Source organism: Dasypus novemcinctus, chromosome 9, assembly GCF_030445035.2.
Source record: "Dasypus novemcinctus isolate mDasNov1 chromosome 9, mDasNov1.1.hap2, whole genome shotgun sequence".
NCBI lineage: Eukaryota > Metazoa > Chordata > Mammalia > Cingulata > Dasypodidae > Dasypus > Dasypus novemcinctus.
Genome location: NC_080681.1, coordinates 9700057 through 9726727, shown reverse-complemented (window position 1 = coordinate 9726727; position 26671 = coordinate 9700057). Strand labels below are relative to the sequence as shown.

Here is a 26671-nt window from a genome sequence, read left to right as displayed (position 1 = left end):
TTTTAAAAACTATGAAAATTGTCTTTAAAAAAGGATGGCTATGAAGACATTTAATAAAATGGAAAAAAGCTCATTATTATGAAAAGTTCCAGGCAAGATAATGGTATACCTGTCCTGTTATACGGTAGCCACTATTTATATGTGGTTTTAAATTTAAATTTAAGTAAAATTTAACTCATTTCATTTTTCACACTAACCATGTTATGAGTCATCAACAGCCACATGTGGCTAGGAGAAACAGTATCGGGCAGCCCAGACATAGGCCATTTCCATCGTCACAGAAATCCTACTGGAAAGCACTGTCACACTCTTATAAATCTGTAAACTCATAGATATATTTTTCACTCTGAAATTTTAAAAATTCTGACAAAGATAAAGGAAAACAAAATCACTCATAATCCTTTCACCCTGCACATCGTGCAGTGTCTATCCCTGCACATAGTGGGGGCAGAAAAAAACAATACCTGGTTGTGATGTGTAGTAGAGAAGTTAAAATATAACCATGGGATATTGACTAGGGGTGGTAGGACTATTGGGAAAGTATAGCTAGGGGGAGTTACCTTTCTCTGAAAGTTACATCTGTCCTGGGATCTTAAAGATGACAAAAAAGCTAGCCATGTGAAAAGTCTTAACAACGTAGCCAGCAGAAAGAAAAGCGCTGTGTAAAGAACAGAAAAAAAGGCCATTATACCTACAGAGAGCAAAGAGATGAAGTCTGAGAGGTGAGTGGGGAGGAGCTCACGTAGGGCAGTGCAGGCCAGGGAAAGGAGTGTGGTATTTTATTCCAAGGTTCAGCGGGAGGTCATGAAAGGGTTTTAAGCAGGAGAATGACATGACCGAGTTTCCATTTTTAAAAGACTTCTGTAATTGCTGAAAAACCATGGTTAGTAAGAAGAAGGTTCAGAGTAGAGATTATTCCAGTGGTCTGGCCAAAAGGATGCTGGTGGTTTGGATTGTGGTGGTGGCAGAAGAAACTGAGATAAAGAGTGTGAAGACATATTTTGGCGGTAGAACTGGCAGACTTGATGACAGACTGGATGTGAAAGCTGATGGTGGGACAGAATGGGTTGGCTTAACGTTTCTCTTGAAAACTGGGTGGTTGTTGGAGTCATTTAATGAAACAGAAAAGACCCAAAGAGAAACAAGTGCATCTAAGAAAAAAAAACAAGAATTCCATTTGACATGATTTACATACAAGATACCTATTAAATCCCCATACAGAAATGTCAAACAGGCAGTTTTATTTAAAGCCTGAAGTTCGGAAGAGAGATCTGGGCCTGAAGATACAAATTTGGGAATCACCAGTTTATCAACAATATTTAGCACAATATGGTTTGATGAGATTACCTAGGGGAGAGAAGAGAGTGCAGGAATGAACCTTGAAGTAATCTAATATTTAAAGATTAGACAGAAGAAAAGACTGAGAAGTCTTAGCCAGTGAGACAGGTGGAAAGAAGTTCAAGAACGGAGGAGAAGTAGACAATCATGTTGAACAACGCTTAGCTCTCTGAGCAAATAATTTAAGATGAACTCCCAGTGATGCACACCACTTTATTTCTTTGTTCTGTTAACCATCAAATGAAAGGGTAAATGTAAGAATAGTAAGGTCTTCATGATCTAGCAGCAAAAGGAGGAAAAGGAAACACTGTCATAGATTATTTCAACCCTTCCACTCACCTTGCATGAGGTAAAGCAGTAGAAGCCAAACGAAGATTCTTTGAGAGGTAACCTGAATCCACCATTTGCTGAACAAGGGAAAAAATACAACTCGAACAAGCCCCTTCCGAGTCAGAGATGTCCATGGAATTTCAGGTTTGGCTTTGGCAAATGTTGAGCCTTTAAACCAGACAATAAAGCAAAAACCAAACATTTATGTACACTATACTGATGCCCATTTGTAGCACTATATTCAAAACAGGAGAGAAAAAATCAGCATGCAACCTGTTCAGTTAAAAGAAATCCTCTCAAACATTCATTAAGTATAATAATGTCATGCCTTAATCACTAAGACAGGCTCAACTGACTGTTATACCACATATTTTTATTAATACCAAGTTCATCCCTCTTTCAACCTTATAAAAACCATGTAACTCATACAGCCACACATTACTGCTCAGGCAAGGGGAAAGAATGCTAAAGGCTGTGAAATGACTGTCAGAAAGAAAAGGGAAGAGATTACTTTTAGAAATAAAGTACACCATCACAGAAGGAATAGATTTTAAAATAATCTTTGGTAGCAATATGAAATAATGTAGTCATATACATAAAAACAAATTTTAGAACTCACCTCTGATTAAGTCAACATCAATCAAGTCTGGCTTTATGTGACCCATCTTTTTCGGTTTGTTTTTGAAGCCCTAAGTTAAAGCAAAACAAAAACAAATAAACCAAGGAAAAAGCCCTTTTAAATAGAAAGATAAACTTGTGGTGTTTTTTGCCTTTTACTGGAGATACTATAATCCCAGTGCTCCTAAAAGGAACTTGTCATTAATATTTATGTTGTTTTAATTTTTAGGGTTTTTTTTACAGTATAAGGAATATTTTTATTATGTGTAGCATAAGTTAATACATTTTTAATTTACAGAATACAACAAGTGATCATTACACTGCTTAATTATCCAAGTCAATTTATTTTCTCTGAAGCTTGAAAAAAGACATCTTCAAGACAGCCCTTTTAAAAAGAATCCACAACTGTGTCCAGTCAGCTCTAGAGTTCTTAGATCTAGTTTCTTCAAATTATTCAATTTAGGTTCTTTAGAATCAGAATTGGCGGATCTAGGTTCTTGGACAACCTAGAAAAACCAAAGAATTCGCTCTTATTGATGATTAAATCAATCTGGACAGTATTGGAAAAACTATGGAACTATTGTATTGGCAGAAATACCAGGTTTAATATGCACAAAGCCAAGAAAACCAATGATGCCAGATACTGAATTTCTATAGCACTGTCATTTGAACACCCCAGCAGGGAAAAAAAAATGTGGAATGCAGATACCACACAGTGCAACTTTGAGTTTTATCAAGTAATGTGTGTGTTCACTTTTTAAAATAATCTACAGTGCAAAAAGATCAATAAGTGAAAAACAGTAGTCCCCTGTCCCAACCCCTTATTTCCTCCCAGATTCATTCCTCTAAAACAAATCATTTTCATCTTTTTCAGCCATTTCTCTTGGTATTTACTCCCATACTTTTAAATAACATGCTTATACTGTTATTTCTTAATTTATTGAGTTTAGAAATCACCTACCGGAGAAGCGGACTTGACCCAGTGGAAAGGGCGTCCGCCTACCACATGGGAGGTCCGCGGTTCAAACCCCAGGACTCCTTGACCCGTGTGGAGCTGGCCCACGCGCAGTGCTGATGCGCGCAAGGAGTGCCCTGCCACGCAGGGGTGTCCCCCGCGTAGGGGAGCCCCATGCGCAAGGAGTGCACCCATAAGGAGAGCCGCCCAGCGCGAAAGAAAGTGTGGCCTGCCCAGGAACGGCACTGCACACACGGAGAGCTGACACAGCAAGATGACGTAACAAAAAGAAACACAGATTCCCGGTGCTGCTGATAAGGATAGAAGCAGTCACAGAAGAACACACAGCGAATGGACACAGAGAGCAGACAACTGGGGGCAGGGGGAGGGAAAATAAATAAATAATAAATCTTTTTAAAAAAAGGAATCATCTACCAAATCTTTACATAGTATCGGAGAATATTACTCTCTTGCATCACTAATTCACCACATCCTAACTTCCATCCCCAAATCATATATCCTTACAGCACAATTCTATTAAAGTTTTTATAAATAGGTCATCAGGATTTGCAGCATGATTGCTATGAAATATTGTACCCTGCATTCTTCCATTTACTCCATGAGGTCAGTCAAATATTTATCACTTTCCAAATACTCAAATGTCAAAAAAGTGATCACGGTTCTTTTCGTCCTGGAAATGCCCTTTCCCAAACCTTCTGTCTTTCTGCTCTAAATGAGCTAGTTGCTCTGGGCCTGCGGCACAGCTGAAATGTGAGGACTTCTCTTTACTGTCATCTTGTGAATTCCCATCAACTCTCTCTATGGGTGAGTCCCTATATCCTTTATCCCATGTCTTCTTAGACCATATACTTTAGTCGCTTCCTGAGAAATGGGTCAAGGAAGATATTTTCAATCCTTGCACATCTGAAAATGTTTTCATTCTACCTCATAGCTGATTGAAAGTTACACCACGAGATACAGAATTCTAAGTTGTAAATCATTTTCCCTAAGGAATACAGGCACTGTTGCATTGTTTTCTAGCTTCCAATGTCACTGCTGTGAAGGCCAATACATTCTAAGTCCTGATCCTTGTATGTGAACTGATTCCTTCCTCTGAATCCTCTCTTGACCATGGTGTTCAGAAATTTCATAATAACGTACCAGATATGTCTTTTATCTCTATTGTGCTGGGCCCTCAATGAATCCCTTCTATATGGAAATTTGTGACTTAGAGTTTATGGAATTTTTTTTACAATTTATTTTTTATACATATATACTTTATTTTTTTAAAAAAGATACTTAGATTACATAAATGTTACCAAAAAAATATAGGGGGCAAGTGGATTTGGCCCAACAGATAGAGCATCCACCTACCACATGGGAGGTCCAAGGTTCAAACCCGGGGCCTCCCGACACATGTGATGAGCTGGCCCATGTACAGTGCTGATGCCTGCAAGGAGTGCCATGCCACACAGGGGTGTCCCCCGTGTAGGGGAGCCCCACGCACAAGGAGTGCGCCCATAAGGAGAGCTGCCCTGCGCGAAAGAAAGTGCAGCCTGCCCAGGAGTGGGGCCGCACACACAGAGAGCTGATGCAGCAAGACGACGCACCAAAAAGAGACACAGATTCCTGGTGCCGCTGAAAAGAATACAAGCAGACCCAGAAGAACACACAGAGAATGGACACAGTGAGCAGACAACTGGGGGAGGGGGGGGAAGGGAAGAGAAATAAATTTTAAAAAATAAATTAAAAAAATATATATATACATATACATATAGGGGATATATATATAGGGATTAGTGTAGTACATTTGTTACAATTGATGAACACATTTTAGAGCACTGCCATTAAGCGGATATTGTAATTTACACTGTGTCCTGCACATTTTTTTAAGTTATGACAAGATATATTATGGCCTTTATCTGTCATTACCATGTCATTCAGGACAATTCCCAAGTCCCCAAAATGCCCCCATATTACACCTATTTTTCCTTCTCCCTCCCCTCAGAGCCTCCAATAGGCACTGCCTCCACACCAGTGATAAAAGTTCTTCCATTGCTAGAATCACAATAAGTCTATAGTAGAATAACAGTAAGTCTCCTTTAGTCCATTGTTCATTCCCCAATGCTGAGGATTCTGGGATGGTGATGCCCACTCCACCTCTCATTGAGAGGGGTCTTAGATCCCATGGGGCAGATGGATAAGACTATCTTGCTTGCAGTTGCAGACACTCTCTGTTCTTGGGATGATCATTGTCCATCATCATCTCCTCGGTAATTGTCCTGGGTGAGTCCAAAGAACTGGAGAACAGGTGTTGCAACTCTGTTGAGATTCGGGGCCCAATTGGTACATGGACAGCCCAAAGATTTAAGTCTCTTGGACATACACCTATCAACTCTAGAGGGACGGCAGTCTCTCGAGAGGATAGGCAGTGCCTAATGGGAAGGACAGGCCAGTATGTCAACCCTCAATGTTGTTACAAGTAACTATGTTCTTATCCTCCAATGAGTTCATCTTGGTGGTTCCCGTGGGCCCCGGTGGGGAGGAGGAGGGAAAAATAGATGGAACATGGGACATTTTAGGGGTGATAGAATTGTTCTACGTGTTACTGCAGTGATAGATACAGACCATGTTAAATTTCATCAAAGTTCATAAAAGTGTATGGTCCAAAATGTAAACCGTAATGTAAATCACTGACCTTGGTTAGTAACAGTGTTTCAATATTTGTACATCAATTGTGAAAAATGTACCATCCACATGTAAAATGTTATTAATAGGGGAAAGGAGAAAAGGGGGAGGATATTGGGTATATGGGAATCACCTATATTCTGTATGTGACTTTTCTGTAACCTAAAACTTCTTTGAAGAGAAAATGAAAAAAAAAAATAAGACACTGGGTGAATAAATGAAAGAAAATGTCACCGTTCATATAAAAAAAAAACAGTGATGAAAGATGTAATGTCAAAAAATTTTTTTAATTTTTTAAAATTTTACTTTTTATTATTTAAAAAAAATTTTTTTAAACTTTTTGTATATTACTCATTATTTTTAGAACTATCATTATTACTTCATTTTCTTATTAATTGTAGTTGGTTGTATTGTTGGCTTCATTTTTTAAGAAGTTTTGGATCACAGAAAGGTTACAACTGCAGCAGGGAAGGATCACTGGTGCCGCATGTCAGAGATGGAGGATGCATGGAAAGAGATTTACCTGGGGCATACCTTTAAGTATATGAACGTGTTCAAGTATTCATGGGGCATTGTCACAGTGGGTAGAGATTCACACAATAACCCTAGGAATACGGAATTTCTATCCTGGTGAGATCTGCCACTTTCACTAACGGGACATCAAGAAGCCCCCGAGTACAGGGGCAGTGACTAGCAAAGGAGGAGGACGGACCATTAACGGGCCTTTGATAATGATGACTGTACTTATGAACCTTTAATTTTGAAATTGAAATGTAGCCTAGTATTATAGGATGCCTAAGAGTTACCTCCTGAGAGCCTCCTTGTTGCTGTAATGTGGCCTCTCTCTAAGCCAAACTCAGCATATAAATGTATTACCTTCTCCCCAGCGTGGGACATGACTCCTAGAGAGGAGCCTCCCTGGCACTGAGGGATTATTACCAAGCACCAACTAGCAATGCAACTGGAAAAAGACCTCGACCAAAAGGGGGAAAGGGTAAAGACAAATGAGTTTATATGGCTAAGAGACTTCAGTGAGTCATGAGGTCATTTCAGGGGTTACACTTATGCACATTTCAGCAGGATCTCATTGACTGCCACAGTAAATATTGCCTCAAATAGCAGGGCTCTTGAGGGCTCTGGAGACATCCAGACACTATAGGCAGGGCAGACATTTCAGGAGTCTGGCGCCCAGCCAGTGGGCTTTATTTTGAAATTTATGCTCCCTGGTGTAACAATTTATTTTTATATTTCTTCCCTTCCAAGACTCAAAACTTTTCTCTCCTATTTTTTATCTTTTTATATATATTTTTTAAAGATTTATTTATTTTCCCCCTTTCCCTTCCTCCCACCCTGCTGTTTTTGCTGTCTGTGTTGTCTTCTCTTCTTGTTTTCTTTCCTCTAGGATCACCGGGATTCGATCCTGGAGACCTCTGATGGGGAGAGAGGTTCCCTGTCAATTGCGCCACCTCAGTTCCTGCTGTACTTCACCTTGACTCTCCCCTTGTCTCTCTTTTGATGCGTCATCATCTTGCTGCATGACTTGCTTACACAGGGCATTGGCTCACTGCACAGGCATGCTTTCTCTTACCTTTTTCACCAGGAGGCCCCAGGGATTGAACCCAGGTCCTCCCATATGGTAGGTGGAAGCTCTATCACTTGAGCCACATCCACTTCCCTCTCTTTGTATTTTTGTTCTGCTTTCTGTAAATTTCCTCAAATCTGTCTTTCAAATTTTTATTTTGATTCCTCATGTTCATTTCTTCCTAAACTCTCAAATATCTAGTAGTCACTGGCCATCCATTTATATGCTAGAATCTGACAGACTTAGCATTCTACTCCTAGGTATACATACTAGAGAAATGCAAACATATTTCACAAATAATGTGAACAAAACGTCCCTAGAAGCATTATTTATAAGAGCCCAAAAGTGGAAACTACCTACCAACAACAACTGGAAATTGCCAATTGTCATGGTTGGCCAGGACTGTAACAAAGTACCACTGGCTGGTTGGCTTAAACAACGGGAATTTACCATCTTATTTACTGAATATATTTTGTACCAAAACAAAAAATCAAAAAACTTATTGGAAGTTCTACATGGCCGGGAAACCCCACCGGGAAACCCCGAGGGGAAGGCTGCTACTAAAAACAATGCTGGAAAGACCCCACCTAGACCCTGGCCGTGAGGTCCCATTTGGAGCTCTTTCTGGGATCAAGGGGAAGCCCCGGATACCTCCAAACAGCAGGCCTCATATTGGTTCCGAGATGGGGCGACCAATCAGATCATCAAATAGCTGGAACCCCTCCCCAGTATTAGGAAAGGAGAGGAGGGAAGGTTTCAAAAACGCCTAACCTGGGGCCCCATGTGCACATCTCCCCTTGTAGTACGGCCCACAATCTATGTCTCAGATTTTGTACGTATTATTTTCTCACCTAACAAATTCTTTACTCTTATTAAAAATAAAAAAAATAAACCAACCCTTATTGGAAGTCCTGCATATGTAAAGGTAGCTTATACACCTGTGGCTTCACTGTAGGGTAATCAGGAACAAGCCGGCCATTTCATTGATGGAGTCATCAAATGTCAATATATGGAGACGTTTTTTCCAGGGGTCATTCACTCTCCTCAAATCCAGTCTTTTAGTCAGCCAAAGGGGTGCTGATGCAAAGTACCGGAAATGTGTTGGCTTTTTTAAAGGTTATTTATTTGGGGTAAAAGGTCATAATTACAAGGCCCTAAAAACTCCAATTTAAGGTACCATGAGGTATTTTCTCACCCAAAGTCTGTTGCCTCATGCTAAAGCAAGATGGCAGGGTTCAGCCTTCCCCTTTCCTCTTCAGGCTCCGTGGGCCCAGCTTCTTCGGATCTCAGCTGTAGGCTGGCGTAAGGCTCAGCTGCTCTGTTCTCTTCAGCTGCAAACTCTCAGGCGAATGGCTCATCTATCTTCCTGGGGCTGTAGGATCCTCTTCCATGTCTGCGGAGCTCCCTTCCTCTTTTCTCGCATATCTCTTTTCCTGTCTTCTTGATTGAGAATCTGTGCATATAGCCCACAAGGGAAGTGGGGACTCAGACTGAGTCACCCTAATGATATGGTCGAGTCAAAGCCCTAATTTGATGTAATCAAGTAAAGACTTTGAATTTAAATCAAGCAAAGGGTATCATGCCCAGAGGTTTACAAACATAATCACCATCTATTTTTGGAATTCATAAATAATATCAAACTGCCACGCCCAGTATTCTCGTTGGTAGGGGTTGGGGATGGAGGTTTCTGGAGTCTGGAGAGTAGAACAAGGGGCTCCCCATTTTGCTTCAGCATCCTGACTCCTGCCTGCCCTTCACTGTCCCCAGAGCCTCTCCAATTCAGGCTCTCCAAATAAACATGACCAGTCTCCTGCCTAAGGGCACTGTTGCCTGCCTTGAAGTGGTTGAAGAGAAGATCACGAAGTCAAACTTCTCTGTATACAAATTTCATCCAAACCCCCCTACTTTTAGCCCCATAAATAATGTTTGCCTCGCAGGGTACCTGATGCCTTCAAGTCCTAAGCCTCTGTGGGGAGCACTGGTGGGCAAACTGACTTATTACTTAACAGCATTCTCCTCTGCAGTCCATTATAACTTGGCCCACTCCTAACACTCCTCCATTCACTTTTCATCTTCCAAAAATGTGTTGATATCTGCTCAAGTCTTCTTCTTCTTTTTCATTTCTTGGCTTTGTGGATGTATCCATTTTATAAACCTCTTTTATGTAATTTTAGTGATTTTAGACTCAGAAGAGATTATAAATGTATAAATATGTGAGGCCAATCTACCACGTTTAACCAGAAATCTAATCATGCACTTTTGTTTTCAGTGGAGGAAGACAGGATTCCTTCAAAGGCCAAAGTCTTCTACTATTTCGAATTAAAGAAGTTTAATCTGTGATGCTATTAGACCCTATGCATTTCTCTTAAAAGATACAAACATGGACTACTACAGGATGATTGATACATTCCCCAAGTTTCTAATAGTTTTTAATTAATCATGATTTTTCCCAAAGGGATGGCATTTAGTCAATTTTATTAACATTGAGACAATGGTTTTTAAAGGAAAACTCAAGATTTGAAAGTCCTAATGACTTGGCTGCCTAATACAAATCAAAAGTAAACATGTGAATTATCTTCTGTTGATGTTTCAAACTGGGGGCTTGCCTAACAGTTTTTATTTCATAACTATTAATAAATAAAACTAATAAAGGATGAATTTTAACTTCATGGTCAATCAACACATTTACATGCTAATTCCTGATCAAGTTCAAATACAAATATTTAACCATTAAATTTAACATAAAAGGCTATAGTAATTTGCTGTTCCCTATTCTAGACATTGAGCCAGTATTCATCTTTTTTTTTTTTTATTGCATCACCTCTCTGTGTGTGCAGCACCATTCCTGGGCAGGCTTCGCTTTTTTTTTCATGTGGGGTGGCTCTCCATGCGGGGTACACTCCTTGCACGTGGGGCTCCCCTACGCGGGGGACACCCTGCGTGGCACAGCACTTGTTGCGTGCATCAGCACTGCATATGGGCCAGCTCCACACAGGACCTCCCATGTGGTAGGAGACGCTCTATCCGTTGGGCCAAATCTGCTTCCCCAGTATTCATCTTTAGCTCTACTAAACTCAATAGATGCAGTTAAACAATTTTTCTTAAGTAAATTATATATTTCTACTCAACTACAAACTGTAGATATATTTTATAGGAAAATGTTTTAAAACCCTAAAGTGTAATAACAGTAAATTTAAGAAGGAATCAAATTTTTCAAATCAGGCATCTGTACGTGGATATACATTATAAAAGACCTCTCTCATTTTGTGGTAAGCGTGGATGCTCAAACTCAGAAAATGCTGCATCTCCTCCTGCCACCAAGGATAAGGACACCATGTAAACCCCCTAAATAAATGCTCATTACTCGCCCAAAATAAACAAATAAATAACACTAAGTTCAAGTCACAGAATTTTTCTCAGTAGAGACCCCAATGCTGTGAATAATTAGCTGCCTTAGATGGCTGGGTTGAAAGGTCAATATCCCCTCAGAGTATAACTTTATGGTTTGGCATAAAAATGGAGTCTTTTTTTTTTTTTTAAAGATTTATTTATTTATTTTCCTCCCTTCCTCTCCCCCCACCCTGCTGCCTTTGCTATCTGTATGCATTCGCTGTGTGATTTTCCGTGTCCATTTCTCTTTTAGTCTTCAAATTTTTTCTCCTCTAGGATTCACTGGGATTCGACCCTGGGGAACTCTGATGTGGAGGGAGTTTCCCTGTTAGCTGCGCCACTTCAGTTCCTGGTTTCTGCTGCACTTCACCTTGACTCTCAGCTTCGTCTCTCTTTTGTTGTGTCCTCATCTTGCTGTGTGACTTGTTTGCGCAGGCACTCAGCTTGTTGCATGGGCACCGGCTCACCACACGGGCACCTGGCTTGTCACGCGGGCACTGGCTCACCACACGGGCACTGGCTCACCATGCAGGCACGATTTCTCTTCTTCTTTTTCACAAGGAGGCCCCAGGGATCGAACCCAGGTCCTCCCATATGGTAGGCGGAAGCCCTATTATTTGAGCCACATCTACTTCCCCAAAAATGGAGTCTTAAGAACAAGAAGACCATGATTTTAAAAGAGGGGAGAGGAAGAAAGTAAAGAAATAAAAACCAAGAGTAAATGAGACAGTAATTGCAATCACTACAAACTGCATTCTCAGTCATTGCAGAATACTGTCTTCTTTCTACAGCAGGTTCTTATTCCAGAACTCTTACTGCAGCACGTGTTTAATTTGCTTGGAGGGAGTCTCATCATTCACATGTTGTGTGTGTGCCTGAGAGCATTCAGAAGACCTCAGGAGGCTGGTCCTGAAGAACTCTGATACAACCTTTCACCTCAATTTTTGAAGTTGTAGCAAATGCTCCCCCTGGATAGTCGTGGTCATAGAGGCTGATGACACCATTGTGACCCGAAGGCGGGACACCGTCTCCTCACTTGTAAATCTGCTTCTGTGTTGTGGCATCTCGAGCATGACTCTGCACACACTAGCCAGGGGCTCAAGAATCTGTGGTACTTTCCACTGGTAAATTTTTATTCTTTGACATAAATGTTGTTGTGGCATCACTTAAGGTTTTCAGTATTGTGGTTGCCTTGTATAAAACAAAGATATTTGCTTTGCCAGTTCATTATTTACTTCATCTTCTCCTTCTGCTGGAACATTATTAGTCCTCATACGACTCCATGCTCTTCTATAGTAGCTGGAATCATTCTGTCTGGCAGGGTTTGTCATCTTGAGTTCATCAAACCGGAGTCTGAAGTGAAGAATTTCTGCAAATTGTTTAGCAAGAGCCTGCTCTAGCTCTAGGTGCTGGGGGTAGAATATGGAGTAGGTGTCACGTCTCCCAGAAGACCTCTCAACGCTGCTTCTAACCTCTGAGAAAATTCATAAAAGTCCTTTAATTTGCTTACTAGAGGAACAGCCGCACCTGTGCCTCCTCTTGCAATGTCTCCCGGCTGGATGTTGGATGGCCTCTCCTATTTCATGCAGCTCCTCTGCCTGAGTGCAGGTCCTCCAAGATGCCTTCTGGTCTTCTAATACTCCATTCGCCTGATTATAAGTTTCCTTCTCAGAGTCTGTAGGCTGGGCATCTTCAGCCAGTACTAGTGACTCTGTCTTGTCCCTCTATCCTTTGCTCGAGCCTGTGGGCTCTCAGCGTGCTCCCTTGCCCTCCTCAGGCCACAGCGGCAGCTCCTCAGAGGCCCTAAGAGGGGCAGCGGTGGTGGCCCACCAGGAGCGCCTCCACACCCGCCCCTGTGGCGGAGCCATCCCACTATATACTTCTACAAATGTTTGTACAAAGGGAGGATAAAAAAGAAAACAAAACACAAGCAAGGCTTTTGTTTTTGAATCCTTCCATTTTACCTTACACATTCCATAGTATATATACTAAGAGCAAATATGTGCCAGGCACTAGTCTAGAAAACACTTACATAAATTTGCTGAATGCATTTAGTCCTCACCACTGTTCTATGAGGGTGGTATCACTATAACTCACTTTACAGAAGAGGAAATCAAGGCACAGAGATCCTAACCCAGCTATTCCCACTCCAAAGTGCATGCCCTTCAACTTTATACTATCCTACATCCCACTAAATGGTGCAAAGCATTCCTAACCAAGTTGGTCCCTTTGTTTCAGATCAAACAAGACTGCTTGACTTTGAAAGGTTCCGTGGGATTAGACCCTGGGGAGCTGTGCGTGGATTTCACCGTCAGCCCCAACCTCTACCCTTGCAGCCAAGGACGTCTACAGGAGAGGATCAGGAAGCCCCTGCACGAACCGCCACAGCGGTGGTCTGGAAGTTCTCCACTGAGGCCTGGCAGGCTATATTCAATCCTCTCTGCTGTCTGCCCCCAGCTTAACTGCACAAACCGTACGTGCTCAGAACCACTTGAAGACAATGAAACTCCCACTGCTAGGGAGAAAGAAAAGCTCTGGAGGTTGCAAGATCACCGGACTCCGTATGTAACAGGGAATAATAAGGCAGACTAAACCCATAACACAGCTCTATCCCTTAGTGGGTGGAAAGTACCATTTTATTGCCATAAAAAGACTCAGTCTGATGCTGCCGAGAAAGTCTGGCACACTGGGGAAGTCGCCCTGATGTAGGGCAGATGAAGCAGCGGTCATTACGAGGCGAGTAAACGACAGGGCCACGTGTGCGCGGCCACCTCAGGGGTGAGCAGTCAAGGAGTTCCAGGGGAAAATTTTATCTAAACAAGACCTGGAGGATACGTAAGAATCTGCGAAGTTGGGCATGGGGTGTGGCAACAGAGGGAATCAAGAAAAGCATATGAGAAGACCCAAAATAAGAACTAGCAGGACAAAAACTACAGAAATTTCAAGAAGGCCTAAAGCATAGAGCTTCAGAAGTAAAAGGGGCCGAGGTTATGAGGGAGAGGGGTAAACTGGAGAGGGAATCAGAAGCCAGGGTGTTCAGATTACAATCGTGCTAGGAGTGGAAATTTATTGTAAGGACATTAGGAGGTCCGTGAACAGTTTTAAACAAAAGAAACACAATCAGATTTGTGTTTTAAAAAAAAAAAAAGGAAACGGACTTTGGCCCAGTGGTTAGGGCGTCCGTCTACCACATGGGAGGTCCCCGGTTCAAACCTCGGGCCTCCTTGACCCGTGTGGAGCTGGCCCATGTGCAGTGCTGATGCGCGCAAGGAGTGCCCTGCCACACAGGGGTGTCCCCCGCATAGGGGAGCCCCACGCGCAAGGAGTGCACCCATAAGGAGAGCCGCCCAGTGCAAAGGAGGGAGCAGCCTGCCGAGGAATGGCGCCGCCCACACTTCCCGTGCGGCTGACGACAACAGAAGCGGACAAAGAAACAAGACGCAGCAAAAAGACACAGAAAACAGACAACCGGGGAAGGGGAGGGGAATTAAATAAATAAAAATAAATAAATCTTTAAAAAAAAAAAAAAAAGACGACTTCTCGTTCGCCAAATGGTGTCATAGATGCTCTAAGGTTCCAATCCCCCCCAGAAACTCTGAAAAACTAACAAAAACTAGCAGAAATATCTTCCTCAAGAAAGGGCAGCAAGCCCTATTTTCATAAATACACTGGGACCAGGGGAGATAAGGGGACATAGACAAGTTACTTAGGCTTGCTTATGTTTTAACTTGTTGTTCCCAACCAAAACAAATCTATGAATGTTAAATAGGGTGAGAAAATGATTTCTTATAACTTTAAAATGTATGAAAATAAAGTGGAAAGTTTTCAGACAATGCTTAAAAAAAAAAAAAAAAAAAACTTCCTCAAAACTCCAGAAAACAGTTAAAGTGTTGCAGTAACTGAGCAAGCACTGAATCAAGAAAACGCAGCTTTAAAAATGATAAAAGAGGGGAACAGGTGTAGCTCAGTGGTTGAGTGCCTGCTTCCCATGTACAAGGTCCCAGGTTCAATCTCCCATACCTCCTAAAAAATAAAAAGATAGAGAAGCTTATGGTACCCTCACAGGCCCCATCCCCACCCCCTGGCCTGCGCACCCATTGCAGGACCCTGGCCCTGTTAGAGAGGGAGCAGAGTAACTCCTGTAGGCATACTGGGTGCCTGGACGTCAGTGCCAATGCACTGGGTGGCAGGATGAAAGAATGAACCAGGAAGCTCCACTCTGGCTGGCCCTCAAACTGCCCTGCAGGACAAGCAGCTGCAGACCCCTACAGCAGTGTAAGAAACCTCTAAGTGAAAATGCCCTGGTAGCACTACCCCTTTAAGACATACAAGCGAGCACCCAAGAGGGGAAGGATGTCTATTCATAGCGAGTAGAGGCGACACTCTGATTCCTAAGGATACCAGAAAGCACACAAGCCCAGGACAAAACTCAGGCTAAGAAAAACCAGAGACTGCCCTTCACTTTGCCCTCGGGCTGAACTTCTCCATAGCAGGGCTAAACTCTGGAGGAGAACACCAGCCAAAGCAGTACCAACTTGCAAAGATGGGTAAAGTTATTTTTTTATATTGGTTTGTTGGTATATTAGTCAGCCAAAGGGGTGCTGCTGCAAAATACCAGAAATGGGTTGGTTTTCATGAAGGGTACTTATTTGGGGTAGGAGCTTACAGACACCAGGCCATAAAGCGTAAGTTACTTCCCTCCCAAAGTCTATCTGGAGCAAGATGGCTGCCCACCTCTGCAAGGGTTCAGGCTTGCTGGGTTCCTACGTTCCTGGGGCTTGCTTTACTCTGGCTTCAAGGTTCCTTTCTTCCTGAGGCTGGCTTCTCTTTCCTCTGTGTGCTGACTTCCCAGGGCTCCAGCTTAAGTCTTCAGCATCAAACTCCAATATCAAAACTCCAACATCAGAAACCCCCAACTCTGTCCTTTGCAATGCCTTTTATCTGTGAGTCCCCACCCTCCAAGGAGTGGGGACTGGAGGCCCTAATCATAACTCAATCATGCCCAAGTACAGATCAGATTACAAGAATAATCCAATATCTATTTTTGGAATTCATACCCATACCAAACTGCTACAGTTGGTTTTTATTAGCTCCTTCCTGGCATTCAAAGATCTCTCTCTCATATCATTAGCTGGATAAAAAAAAATAAGTAGCAGCTCGGGAACTAAATCCCAGAATAAACACTTTAAATATTAAAATACATACAGTATACAATAAAACCTTATGAGGGAAATGGATGTGGCCCAACCAACTGGGCTCCCATCTACCATATAGGAGGTCCAAGGTTTGATGTCCAGGGTCTCCTGGTGAGGGCAAAATGGTCCACGTGGAGTGCCAGCCCACACGGAGTGCAAGCCCATGTGGGAATGCGGCCCTGCCCAGGAGAGACGCCCCAAGTGGGAATGCCGCCTCACACAGGAAAGCAGCCCCACATAGGAGTGCCGGCCAACGCAGAGAGCTGGCACAGCAAGATGACGCAACAGGAGACACAGAGGAGAGACAACAAGAAGCAGCAGCAGAACAGGGGAGCTGAGGTGGTGCAAGAGAGTAATCGTCGCTCCCACTCTGGTTCCCAGAGCTGCCTAATGAGTATACAAGCAGACACAGAAAAAAACACAGCAAATAGACACAGAGAGCAGACAACAGGGGGAATGTGGGGGGGGAAATAAATAAAATATACCTTTAAAAAAAAACCTTATGAGACAAACAAAGAAGGAGGAAACAGTGGTCCATCTAAAGGAAAAAGAACTCAGAAACCAAAAAAGAAGACAGGACTTTGGGCACACAGAACAAAGGCTTTTAAAAAATGATTCTCAGTATGCTCAAGGAGATAAAGGAAAACACAGAGAAAGAACTAAAGAATATCAGGAAGGGAAGCAGATATGGCTCAACTGATAGAGCATCTGCCTACCATATGGAAGGTCCAGGGTTCGATACTCAGGGCCTCCTGACCTGTGTGGTGAGCTGGCCCACGTGCAGTGCTGCTGCATGCAAGGAGTGCTGGGCCACGCAGGGGCACCCCCATGTAGGGGTGTCCCACGCACAACGAGTGCGACCGGCAAGGAGAGCCGCCCTGCGTGAAAAAAGTGCAGCCCACCCAGGAGTGGCGCCACACACATGGAGAGTTGACACAGCAAGATGACACAACAAAAAAGAGATGCAGTTTCCTGGTTCCACCTGACAATACAAGTAGAAACAGACAAACACAAAGCAAATGGACAGAGAGAGCAGACAACAGGGGGGAAAACAAAACAAGAATATCAGGAAAATGACAAATGAACAATATGAGGATCTCAATAAAGCAACAGAAATTTTTAAAAAGAACCAAAATCATGGAGTTGAAGACAATCATTGAAGTGAAAAAATAGCCAGATAGTTTCAACAGCACATTGGAGAAGATAGAATAAAGAATCAATGAATCCAAAGATAACAGAATTGATTTGAGTCAGGCTGAAGAGCAGAAAGAAAAAAGAATTTTATAAAATAAACAGAGCCACTGTATGATCCAGCAATGCTGTTACTTGAAATGTATTTCAGAAGAACTAAAAGCAAGGATGGAAACTGACATTTGCACATAGATGTTCATAGCAGCATTTATTCACAAGTCCCCAAAGATGGAAGCAGCCCAAATGTCCATCAACTGAGGAATGGCTAAACAAAATATGGTACATACACACAATGGAGTACTATTAAATTATAAGAAAAAATGAAATCGGGATGCATATGACAACATGGGTGTACTTTGAGGGCATTATGTTGAGTGAAACAAACTAGACACAAAGAGACAAATATGGTCTCACTAATATGAACTAAATACAATGGGTAAACTCACTGAAGTAAACCAGAGTACAGATACACTAGGAGATAGAAGTAGGTCAATGCTTAATGTATGTAGAAACTTTAATAAGGTTTATTGCGAAAGTGTGAAAATGAATGGCGTTGATGGTAACAAATTATACTGAGTATAACACTACTGATTTACAAATGTGATCGTGGCTGAAATCAGTAGTCTGTGAACAAAAAATTCAGTTGAAATGAAGCTAGAGAATAATCTAGGGACTGTATAACATAGTGATTCTGGTGATTGATGAAGACTGTAGCTAATAGTATAAATATAAGAATGTTCTTCTTTTACAAAGTGTTATAAATATGGTGATACATGGGAAAATTACAACTAAGGTAACTTATGGATGACAATTAATGGTAATACTGTAATATTTTTGCTGTAATGGCAGAGAATATACATCAATTCTAAGGGACAACAATGGGAGGATATAAGGGGACTTGGGATTTTTCCTTTTGGAATAGGGAAAACATTCTAAAATTGACTGAGCTGATGAAAATGAAAGCCACCGAGAGTACCCTTTGAATGGACTGTACTAAGCATGGGACTATACAACATAGGGAACCCTGTGGTGAAAGATGGACTATGGTCAACAGGACACATATAAGAACTATAACAAACATATAATACTAACAAAGGGTGTTAATAATTGGGTGAAAAACTACACTAAATGTAAGATACTGACTACAGTTAGTAGTGATATTTTTAAGATGCTTTTTCATAGTTTGTGACAAATGTTTTACAACAGGTATTGGTGGTAGGGTGATATATGGGAACCCTGTATGATGATATTTGTGTTTGTTCTGTAAGTTTACAATTTTTACTATACACTTATTGTTTGTGGATGCTCACGTATGAAGGATATATTTCAATATTTTTTAATTAAAAAAAAATTTTTTTAAGTAAACAGAGCCCAAGACACCTGTGAGACACCATCAAGCATACCAATATATGCATCATGGGAGTCCCAGAAAGAAAAGGAAGAGATAAAGAGGCAGAAGGAATATTCAAAAAAATAATGGCAGAAAATCCTCGAATTTAATGACAGATGTGAATATACACACATTCAAGAAGCCTAACAAAACCCAAATAAAATAAACTTGGTAAGAACAACACCAAGACACATGGTAGTCAAATATCAAGGAAAGGAAAGAATTCTGAAAGCTGCAAAAGAAAAGCAATCTTTTAAGTACAAAGGAGCCTCAATAAAGTTGAGTGGTGAGTTCTCATCAGAAACCAGTAGGCAAGAAGGCAGGGAGATGAAATATTTAAAGTGCTGAAGGAAAACAATTGCCAATAAAGAATTTTATATGCAGCAAGACTACCTTTCAAAAATGCAGGAGAGATTAAATGACATTCCCAGAAAAACAAAAGCTGAGAGGGTTCGTCACCATAAGACCTGCCCTATAAGCAATAGTTCTTCAGTCGGAAAGGAAAGGACAGCATACAGTGGATCAAAGTGGCATAAAGAAATAAAGATCTCTCCAATAAAGGTATCTCTTAGCGTAGGTATAAATGCCAGTATGATTGTATTATTTGGTATGTAACTACACTTTTACTTCTTACGAGCTGTAAAATATAAACACATAAAATGTAATAATAAATGTATGGTTTTAGACTCACAATGTATAAAGATATAATTTGTAACAGTGCAACAAAAAATGGGGGAAATGTGGGGCATAGGAATAGTGTTTCTGTATGCTGTTGAATTTAAGTTGGTATCAAATCAAATGTGACAGATATTGATTTAGAATGTTCCTAATGGCAGAGTCCCAAAATACATGATATAAAATTGGGAGATCAGAAAGGAAAAATAAAGAATTTTACCTTAATAGTAAGAGACTTCAAAACACCACTTATAAGAATGAATAGAGGGAAGCGGATTTGGTCCAATGGATAGGGCGTCCGCCTACCACATGGGAGGTCCAAGGTTCAAACCTAGGGCCTCCTGACCTGTGTGATGAGCTGGCCCAAGATCAGTGCTGATGCGCGCAAGGAGTGCCATGCCCCCCACGTACGGGAGCCCCACGCACAAGGAGTATGCCCCATAAGGAGAGACACCCAGTGCGAGAAAAGTGCAGCCTGCCCAGGAATGGCACTGCACACACAGAGAGCTGACACAGCAAGATGACGCAACAAAAAGAAACACAGATGCCAGGTGCCACTGACAAGAATGCAAGCAGACACAGAAGAACACACAGCGAATGGACACAGGGAGCAGACAAGGGGGGGCGGGGAAGGGTAGAGAAATAAATAAAAAACAAATCTTTAAAAAAAAAAAAAGAATGAATAGAATATCCATACAGAAGATCAATAAGGAAATAGAAGACTTGAACAATACTCTAAACAAACTAGACCTAACAGACATTTACAAAACACTTCATCCAACAGCAGCAGAGTACATATTATTCTTTAGTGCACTTTGGGCTCATTCTTAAGGATAGACCATCGTTTGTAATTTTTTTAAGAAGTACTGGGAATTGAACTCAGGACCTCATACATGTGAAGCAGGTGCTCAAACACTGAGCAACACCTGCTCCCTTAGACCATATCTTAGTTCACAAAACAAGTTTCAATAAATTTTTAAATATTGAAATCATACAATGAATCTTCTCCAATCACAAGGGAAAAAAGACAAAAATTAACAAAAGGGAAAACTGCAAAGTTTACAAATAAGTGGAAACTAAACAACACATTATTTAAAGAACAAAGGGTAAAAAAAGAAATCACAGGGAGAGCAGGAAATACCTTGAGGTGAACAAAAATGAAAAGACAACATAACAAGACTTATGGGATGGAGCAAAGGCAGTGCTAAGAGGGAAATTAATAGCTTTAAATGTTTTCATGTAAAAAGAAGAACGTCTTCAAATCACAGACCTAACCTCAAAACTGGAAAACTAGAGAAGGAAGAGCAAACTAAACCCAAAGAGAGTAGAAAGAAGGAAATAACAAAGATTATTATAAAACAACAAAGATTATTATAAAAACAAAAAAGCTAAAGAGAAAATCAATAAAACCAAAAGTTGATTCTATTAAAAGATCAATAACACTGACAAACTTTTAGCTACACTGGCAAAAAAAAAGGAGAGACAACAAAATAAAACTCAGAAATGTTAAGGACATTACCACTGACCCCACCATGAAAAACTACATGCCAATAAACTAGATAACCAAGATGAAAGGCACAAATTCTTAGAAGCAAACTACCTACATTGAGTCAAGAAGAAATAGAAATCTTAACAAACCAGTTACTAGTAAAGAGACTGAATCAGTCATCAAAAACCTCCCAACAGGAAGTTCATCTGGAGCATACCTATAAGGCATATGAATGTGTTCAAGTGTTCATGGAGCATTGTCATGGTGGGTGGAGATTCACACGAAAACCCTAAGAATATCAAATTCTCATCCTGGGGAGCTCTGCCACATTCTCTAGTGGGACATCAAGAATCCCCCAAGTACAGGGGCAGTGACTAGTGAAGGAAGGTAGACGATTGATGGGCCCTTGATATTGTTGACTGTATTTATGAACCTTTACTTTTGAAATTGAAACTTAGCCTAGTATTATAGGGTGCCTAAGAGTTACCTCCTGGGAACCTCCTTGTTGCTCAAATGTGGCTTCTCTCTAAGCCAAACTCAGCATATAAATGCATTACCTTTCCCCCAGCATGGGACATGACTCCCAGGTATTAGCCTCCCTGGCACCAAGGGATTACTACCAAGAAACAACTAGCAATGCAACTGGAAAAAGACTTTGACCAAAAGGGGGAAAGGGTAAAGACAAATGAGTTAACGGCTAAGAGACTTCAGAGTGAGTTGGGTTGTCATTCCAGAGATTACACTTATGCACATTTCAGCAGGAGCTCACTGACTGCCAAAATAAATACTGCCTCAAATAGCAGGGCTCCTGAGGGCTCTGGAGACATCCAGACACATAGGCAGAGCCAACAGCTCAGGAATTTGATGCCCTACCAGAGGGCACTACTTTGGAATTTATGCTCCCCAGTGTGACAGAGTTGGACTCAATTGTGGTTTCCCTACACGTGGCTCTTCTGACCCTTCTATTTCAACCTATAGTTAGTACTAGGGTTGACAGGTGTATGTCCAAGAGACCTAAATCTTTGGGCTGTTCGTGTACTAGCTGGGCCCTGAATCTCAACAGAGTTGCAACACCTGTTCTCCAGTTCATTAGACTCATCCAGGCAACTAACAAAGAGATGATGATAGACAACGACCATCTCAAAGAACAGAGAGAGTCTGCAATTGCAAGCAAGATAGTCCCATCCATCTGCCCCATGGGCTCTAAGCCCCCTCTCAATGAGAGGCGGAATGGGCATCACCATCCCCGAATTCTCAGGATTGGAGAATGAATAATGGACTAGAGTAAACTTACTGTTATTCTGCTATAGACTTATTGTGATTCGAGCAATGGAAGAACTTTTATCATTGATATGAAGGCTGTGACCACTGGAGGTTCTGAGGGGAGGGAGAGGGAAAAACAGGTATAATTTGAGGGCATTTTGGGGACTTGGGAATTGTCCTAAATTGTCAACATTGCAATGACAAATACAGGCCATTATATATCTTGTCATAACTTACAAAAACGTGAGTAAGAGAGTGTAAACTACAATGTAAACTATAATTCACACTTAGTGGCAAAGCTCCAAAATGTGTTCAATTGTAACAAATGTACCACACTAATGAAGGATATTGAAAACATGGGAAAATTTGGGAGGGGTAGGGAGCGGAGCATATGGGAATCCCCTATATTTTTTATGTAACATTATGTAATTTAAGTATCTATAAAAATAAAAAATTTAAAAGTACATATTAAAAAAAAAAAACAACACAAAACCTTCCAACAAAGAAAAGCCCAGGACCAGATGGCTTCACAGGGAATTATACCAAACATTCCAAGAAGACTTAAGTACAATTCTGCTCAAATTCTTCCAAAAAATTGAAGAAGAACACTACCTAACTCATTACCAAAGACAAAGATACAGCAAGTAAAGAAAATCACAGAGCAATATTTCTTATTAATATAGGTGCCAAAATCCTCAAGAAAATACTAGCAAACTAAATGCAACAGCACATAAGAGAACTATACACCATGATCAAGTCAGATCTATCCCAGGTATGCAAGAATGGTTTATGATAAGAAAATCCAATTAATGTAATTTATCCCATCAAGAGAACAAAGGGAAAAAAAACATGATCATCTCAATTGATGCAGGAAAGGCATTTGACAATATCCAGCACTTCTTCATTAAAAAAAAAAAAAAAAAAAAGAACTAGAAATAGGAGACTTCCTCAACATGAAGAAGGACATATAAGGATGCCCACTATCACCACTATCATTTGGAAATATTGGCCAGAGAATCTAGGCACTAAAAAAAGAAAAGGCATCCAAATTGGAAAGGAAGAAGTAAAACTTTACCTATTTGCAGATGGCATGATCCTATATTGTTACAATACTAAAAACTTCATAATAAAGCTACAAGAGCTAAAAAAAAAATGAATTCAGCAAAGTGGCAGGGTACAAGAACAACATGCAAAAATCAGTAGTGTTTCTATATTTTAATGCCAGTAGTGAACAATCTGAGAATGAAATTAAGACAAAAAATCCTCTACTACAGGAAATAAAAGAATCAAATATCTAGGAATAAATCTAACAAAGGATGTAAAGGACTTGCATAAAGAAAACTATAAAATATTGAGAAAAGAAATCAAAGAACACTTAAATAAATGGAAGGACATCTGGTGTTCATGGATTGGAAGACTATATAATGTTAAGATGTCACTTCTACCCAAAGTGATTTACGTATTCAATGCAATCCCAATCAAATTTCAAACAGCCTTCTCTGCAGAAATAAAAAAGCCATTCATGAAATTTACATGGGTGGGTAAGAGGCCTTGAATAGTCATAAGTACCTGAAAAAGAAGAATGGAGTTAGAGCACTCACACTTCCCAATTTTAAAACTTATTACAAAGGTATAATAGTAACAGCATGGTACTGGCACAAGGACAGACATATAGGTCAATGTAATTGTACTGAGAGTTCAGAAATAAACCCTCACATCTATAGGGATTTGATTTTTGAAAAGGGTGCCAACTTGACTCAATGGGAAGAATAGGTTCTTCAACAAATGATTCTAGGAAAACTGGATATGCATATGCAAACAACTCAAGTCAGATCCAACCTAACATCATACACAAAAGTTAATTCAGTGACTCAAGTTTAAGAACCAAAACTAGAAAAGCCCTAGAAGAAAATACAGAGAAGCATCTTCAAGAATTTGTGTTAGGCAATGACCTTCCAACATTAACCAAAAACATGAGCAATAAAAGAAAAAATAGATAAATGAGATTTCACTGAAATTTAAAACTTCTGTGCATCAAAGGATTCTATCATGGGAGTAAAAAGTCAATTTAAAGAATGAGAGAAAATACTTGGAAACCACATATCCAATAATGGTTTAAAATCCAGAATATATAAAGAAACCCTACCATTCAACAATAAAACAAAACAACCCAATGGAAAAATAGGCAAAAGAAGTGAGAAATTTCTCCAAAGAAGACATACAAATCACCCATAGATACACGAAAAGATGCTCAACATCATTAGCCATTAGGGAAATGCAAATCAAAACAAGAATGAAATACCATTTCACATACAGTAGAACAATAACAAGTATTGGGGAGGATGTGGAGGAAAAGGACACTCATTCATTGGTGGGAATTAAAATGGAGCATGCACTATTGGAAAAGTTTGGCAGTACCTCACAAAGTTTAGTACAGAATTACCATATGACCTGGCAATCCCAATTCCAGGTATATACCCCAAAGAATTTAAAGCAGGGACTTGAACAGATACTGTACTTCATGTTTATAGCAGAATTATTAACAATGACAAAAGACTAAAGTGCCCCTCAACAGATAAATGGATAAACAAAGTGCAGCATACACATACAATGAAATATTATTCAGCCAAAAAAAAAAAAAATCAAGTTATGATTTGTATTACAACATGAATAAATCTTGAAGACATCATGTTGTGAAATAAGCCAGACACAAAAAGACAAATGTTATATGAACTCACTGATAAGAAAGACTTAAAATATGCAAATTCATAGAGTCAGAAACTAGAAGACAGGTTTCCAAGGGCTATGGTGGGGTAGGTAATGGTGAGTTAATGCCTAATTGGTACAGAATTTCTATTGTGGGGATGGAAAAGTTTTGGAAATGGACAGTGGTGATGGTAGCACAACACTGTGAAAGTAATTAACACCACTGAATTTTGGGTTTCAAAGTGGCTAAAAATGGGAAATTTTATATTGCATATAAGTTACTAGAATATAAAATTTTTTAAACCATAAAACTGTACAATACAAAGAGTGAACCCTGGCATAAACTATGGACTATAGTTAATACTATAATATAGTAACATTGTTTCGTTAATTGAAACAAATGTAAAACACTAATGCAAACTGCTAAAAATGGGGAAAATTGTGAGGGGGTGTTTTTTCTGCATGATTTTCCTGTAAACCTACAAATTCTCAAATAATGGAATAAACAAAAAGCAAAAAACAAACCAAAAAGTAAAAACAGCATCAATGTGGAGAACAGATTGATAAATGGCTAAAGAGACAATACAGGAGGCAGAGAGAGAACTATTAAAAAGTTAAATAGCTGCTCCAGTAAATCCAGATCAGGAGTAGACAACTTCTTCTGTGAAGGGCCAGGCAGAATTTTAGGCATCGTGGGCTACATCGTCTTTGTTACAACTACTCAACTCTACTACGACAGCACTAAAGCAATGACAGATATTGACAATACATTATGTAAACCAATGAGCCTAACCATGTTCTAACAGGATCTGGCCTGCAGGCATTATTTTGTGAACAAGATGAGTGAGGACAATAGATGAGAAAAGGTAATTAGAAGTATGAATTGGGAAAAGTGTTCACATTCAAATGATATTTAGAAAATAGAATCCAGTAATTGAATAAAATGCAGAATCAACGTGAAGGAGAAACCAGAGAAAAATTCTATTATCTGTTCACTGTATAGGAAAAGGAAGAGAAGGGACTGGACTGGGCAGTGGAAAAGGAAGTCATGTTCTGCCCACATTCTACTGGCCAGCTAATCAGATGGCCAAGGCAGAAGTCTAAGGGCCAGGGAAGGATTCTCCCCACTAGAAGGCACAGCATGAGGCAGGTTAGTATAGAGAAAAGGGAAGACAAGGCACAGCTGGGGCCCAGAAGAGAACATGGCCTTGAGACCCTATCCAGAAACCCCCTGCTACCAAGAACAAAGACCCTGGCCAAAGGGTCCCATTCGGACCTCTTTCCAGGGTCAATGGGAAACCGTGGGTACCTCCAAACAATAGACGTTCCCATCGGCCACCTGAGAGCTAACAGGTGGAGCAGCTCCTCAGGAGCAAACAGCTGGGGTCCTTCCCCAACATTGGGAAAGAGGAGGAGGAAAGGTCTTAAAAGGACCTAACCTGGGGCCCCATGTGCACATCTTACCCTGTAACATGCCGACCATCCATGTCTCAGGTCGCGTACTTATCTCATTTCTAAGTTTTCTTGTTTCTTAATAAACACTTTATTATCTTGCCCACCCTATGGCGTGTCCTTTAATTCTTTTTCTTTTTTTTTTTTTTTTGATTTTTTAAAATTTATTTCTCTCCCCTTCCCCCGCCCCCCGGTTGTCTGCTGTGTCGATTCACTGTTTCTTCTATGACCGCTTCTATCCTTACCAGCAGCACCAGGAATCTGGTTTCTTTTTCTTGCTGTCACCTTGCTGTGTCAGCTCTCTCTGTGTGCAGCACCATTCCTGGGCAGGCTGCACTTTCTTTCGCGCTGGGTGGCTCTCCTTATGGGTGCACTCCTTGCGCGTGGGGCTCCCCTACGTGGGGGACAC

General features: G+C 40.7%; 1 protein-coding gene, 1 non-coding gene and 1 pseudogene across 6 annotated transcripts in view; all 3 read right to left on the bottom strand.

Moving 5' to 3' along the window:
• PHTF1 (putative homeodomain transcription factor 1) overlaps window positions 1-26671 on the bottom strand; it is a 96668-nt gene that overhangs the window by 42601 nt on the left and 27396 nt on the right. For all 5 annotated transcript variants that reach the window (XM_004462983.5, XM_071217191.1, XM_058303017.2 and 2 more), the window contains 2 exons: window positions 2288-2357; window positions 1678-1836 (listed from right to left, as the gene is read on the bottom strand). In XM_004462983.5, coding sequence (XP_004463040.1) covers window positions 1678-1836; window positions 2288-2357 — 229 coding nt within the window. The remainder of the gene's footprint in view (window positions 1-1677; window positions 1837-2287; window positions 2358-26671) is intronic.
• On the bottom strand, window positions 2865-3006 carry LOC111765266 (small nucleolar RNA SNORA8). The gene has a single exon (XR_002797658.1). It is a non-coding gene; the product is annotated as a small nucleolar RNA SNORA8 (small nucleolar RNA).
• LOC139439538 (CYFIP-related Rac1 interactor B pseudogene) lies at window positions 8474-13631 on the bottom strand (annotated as a pseudogene).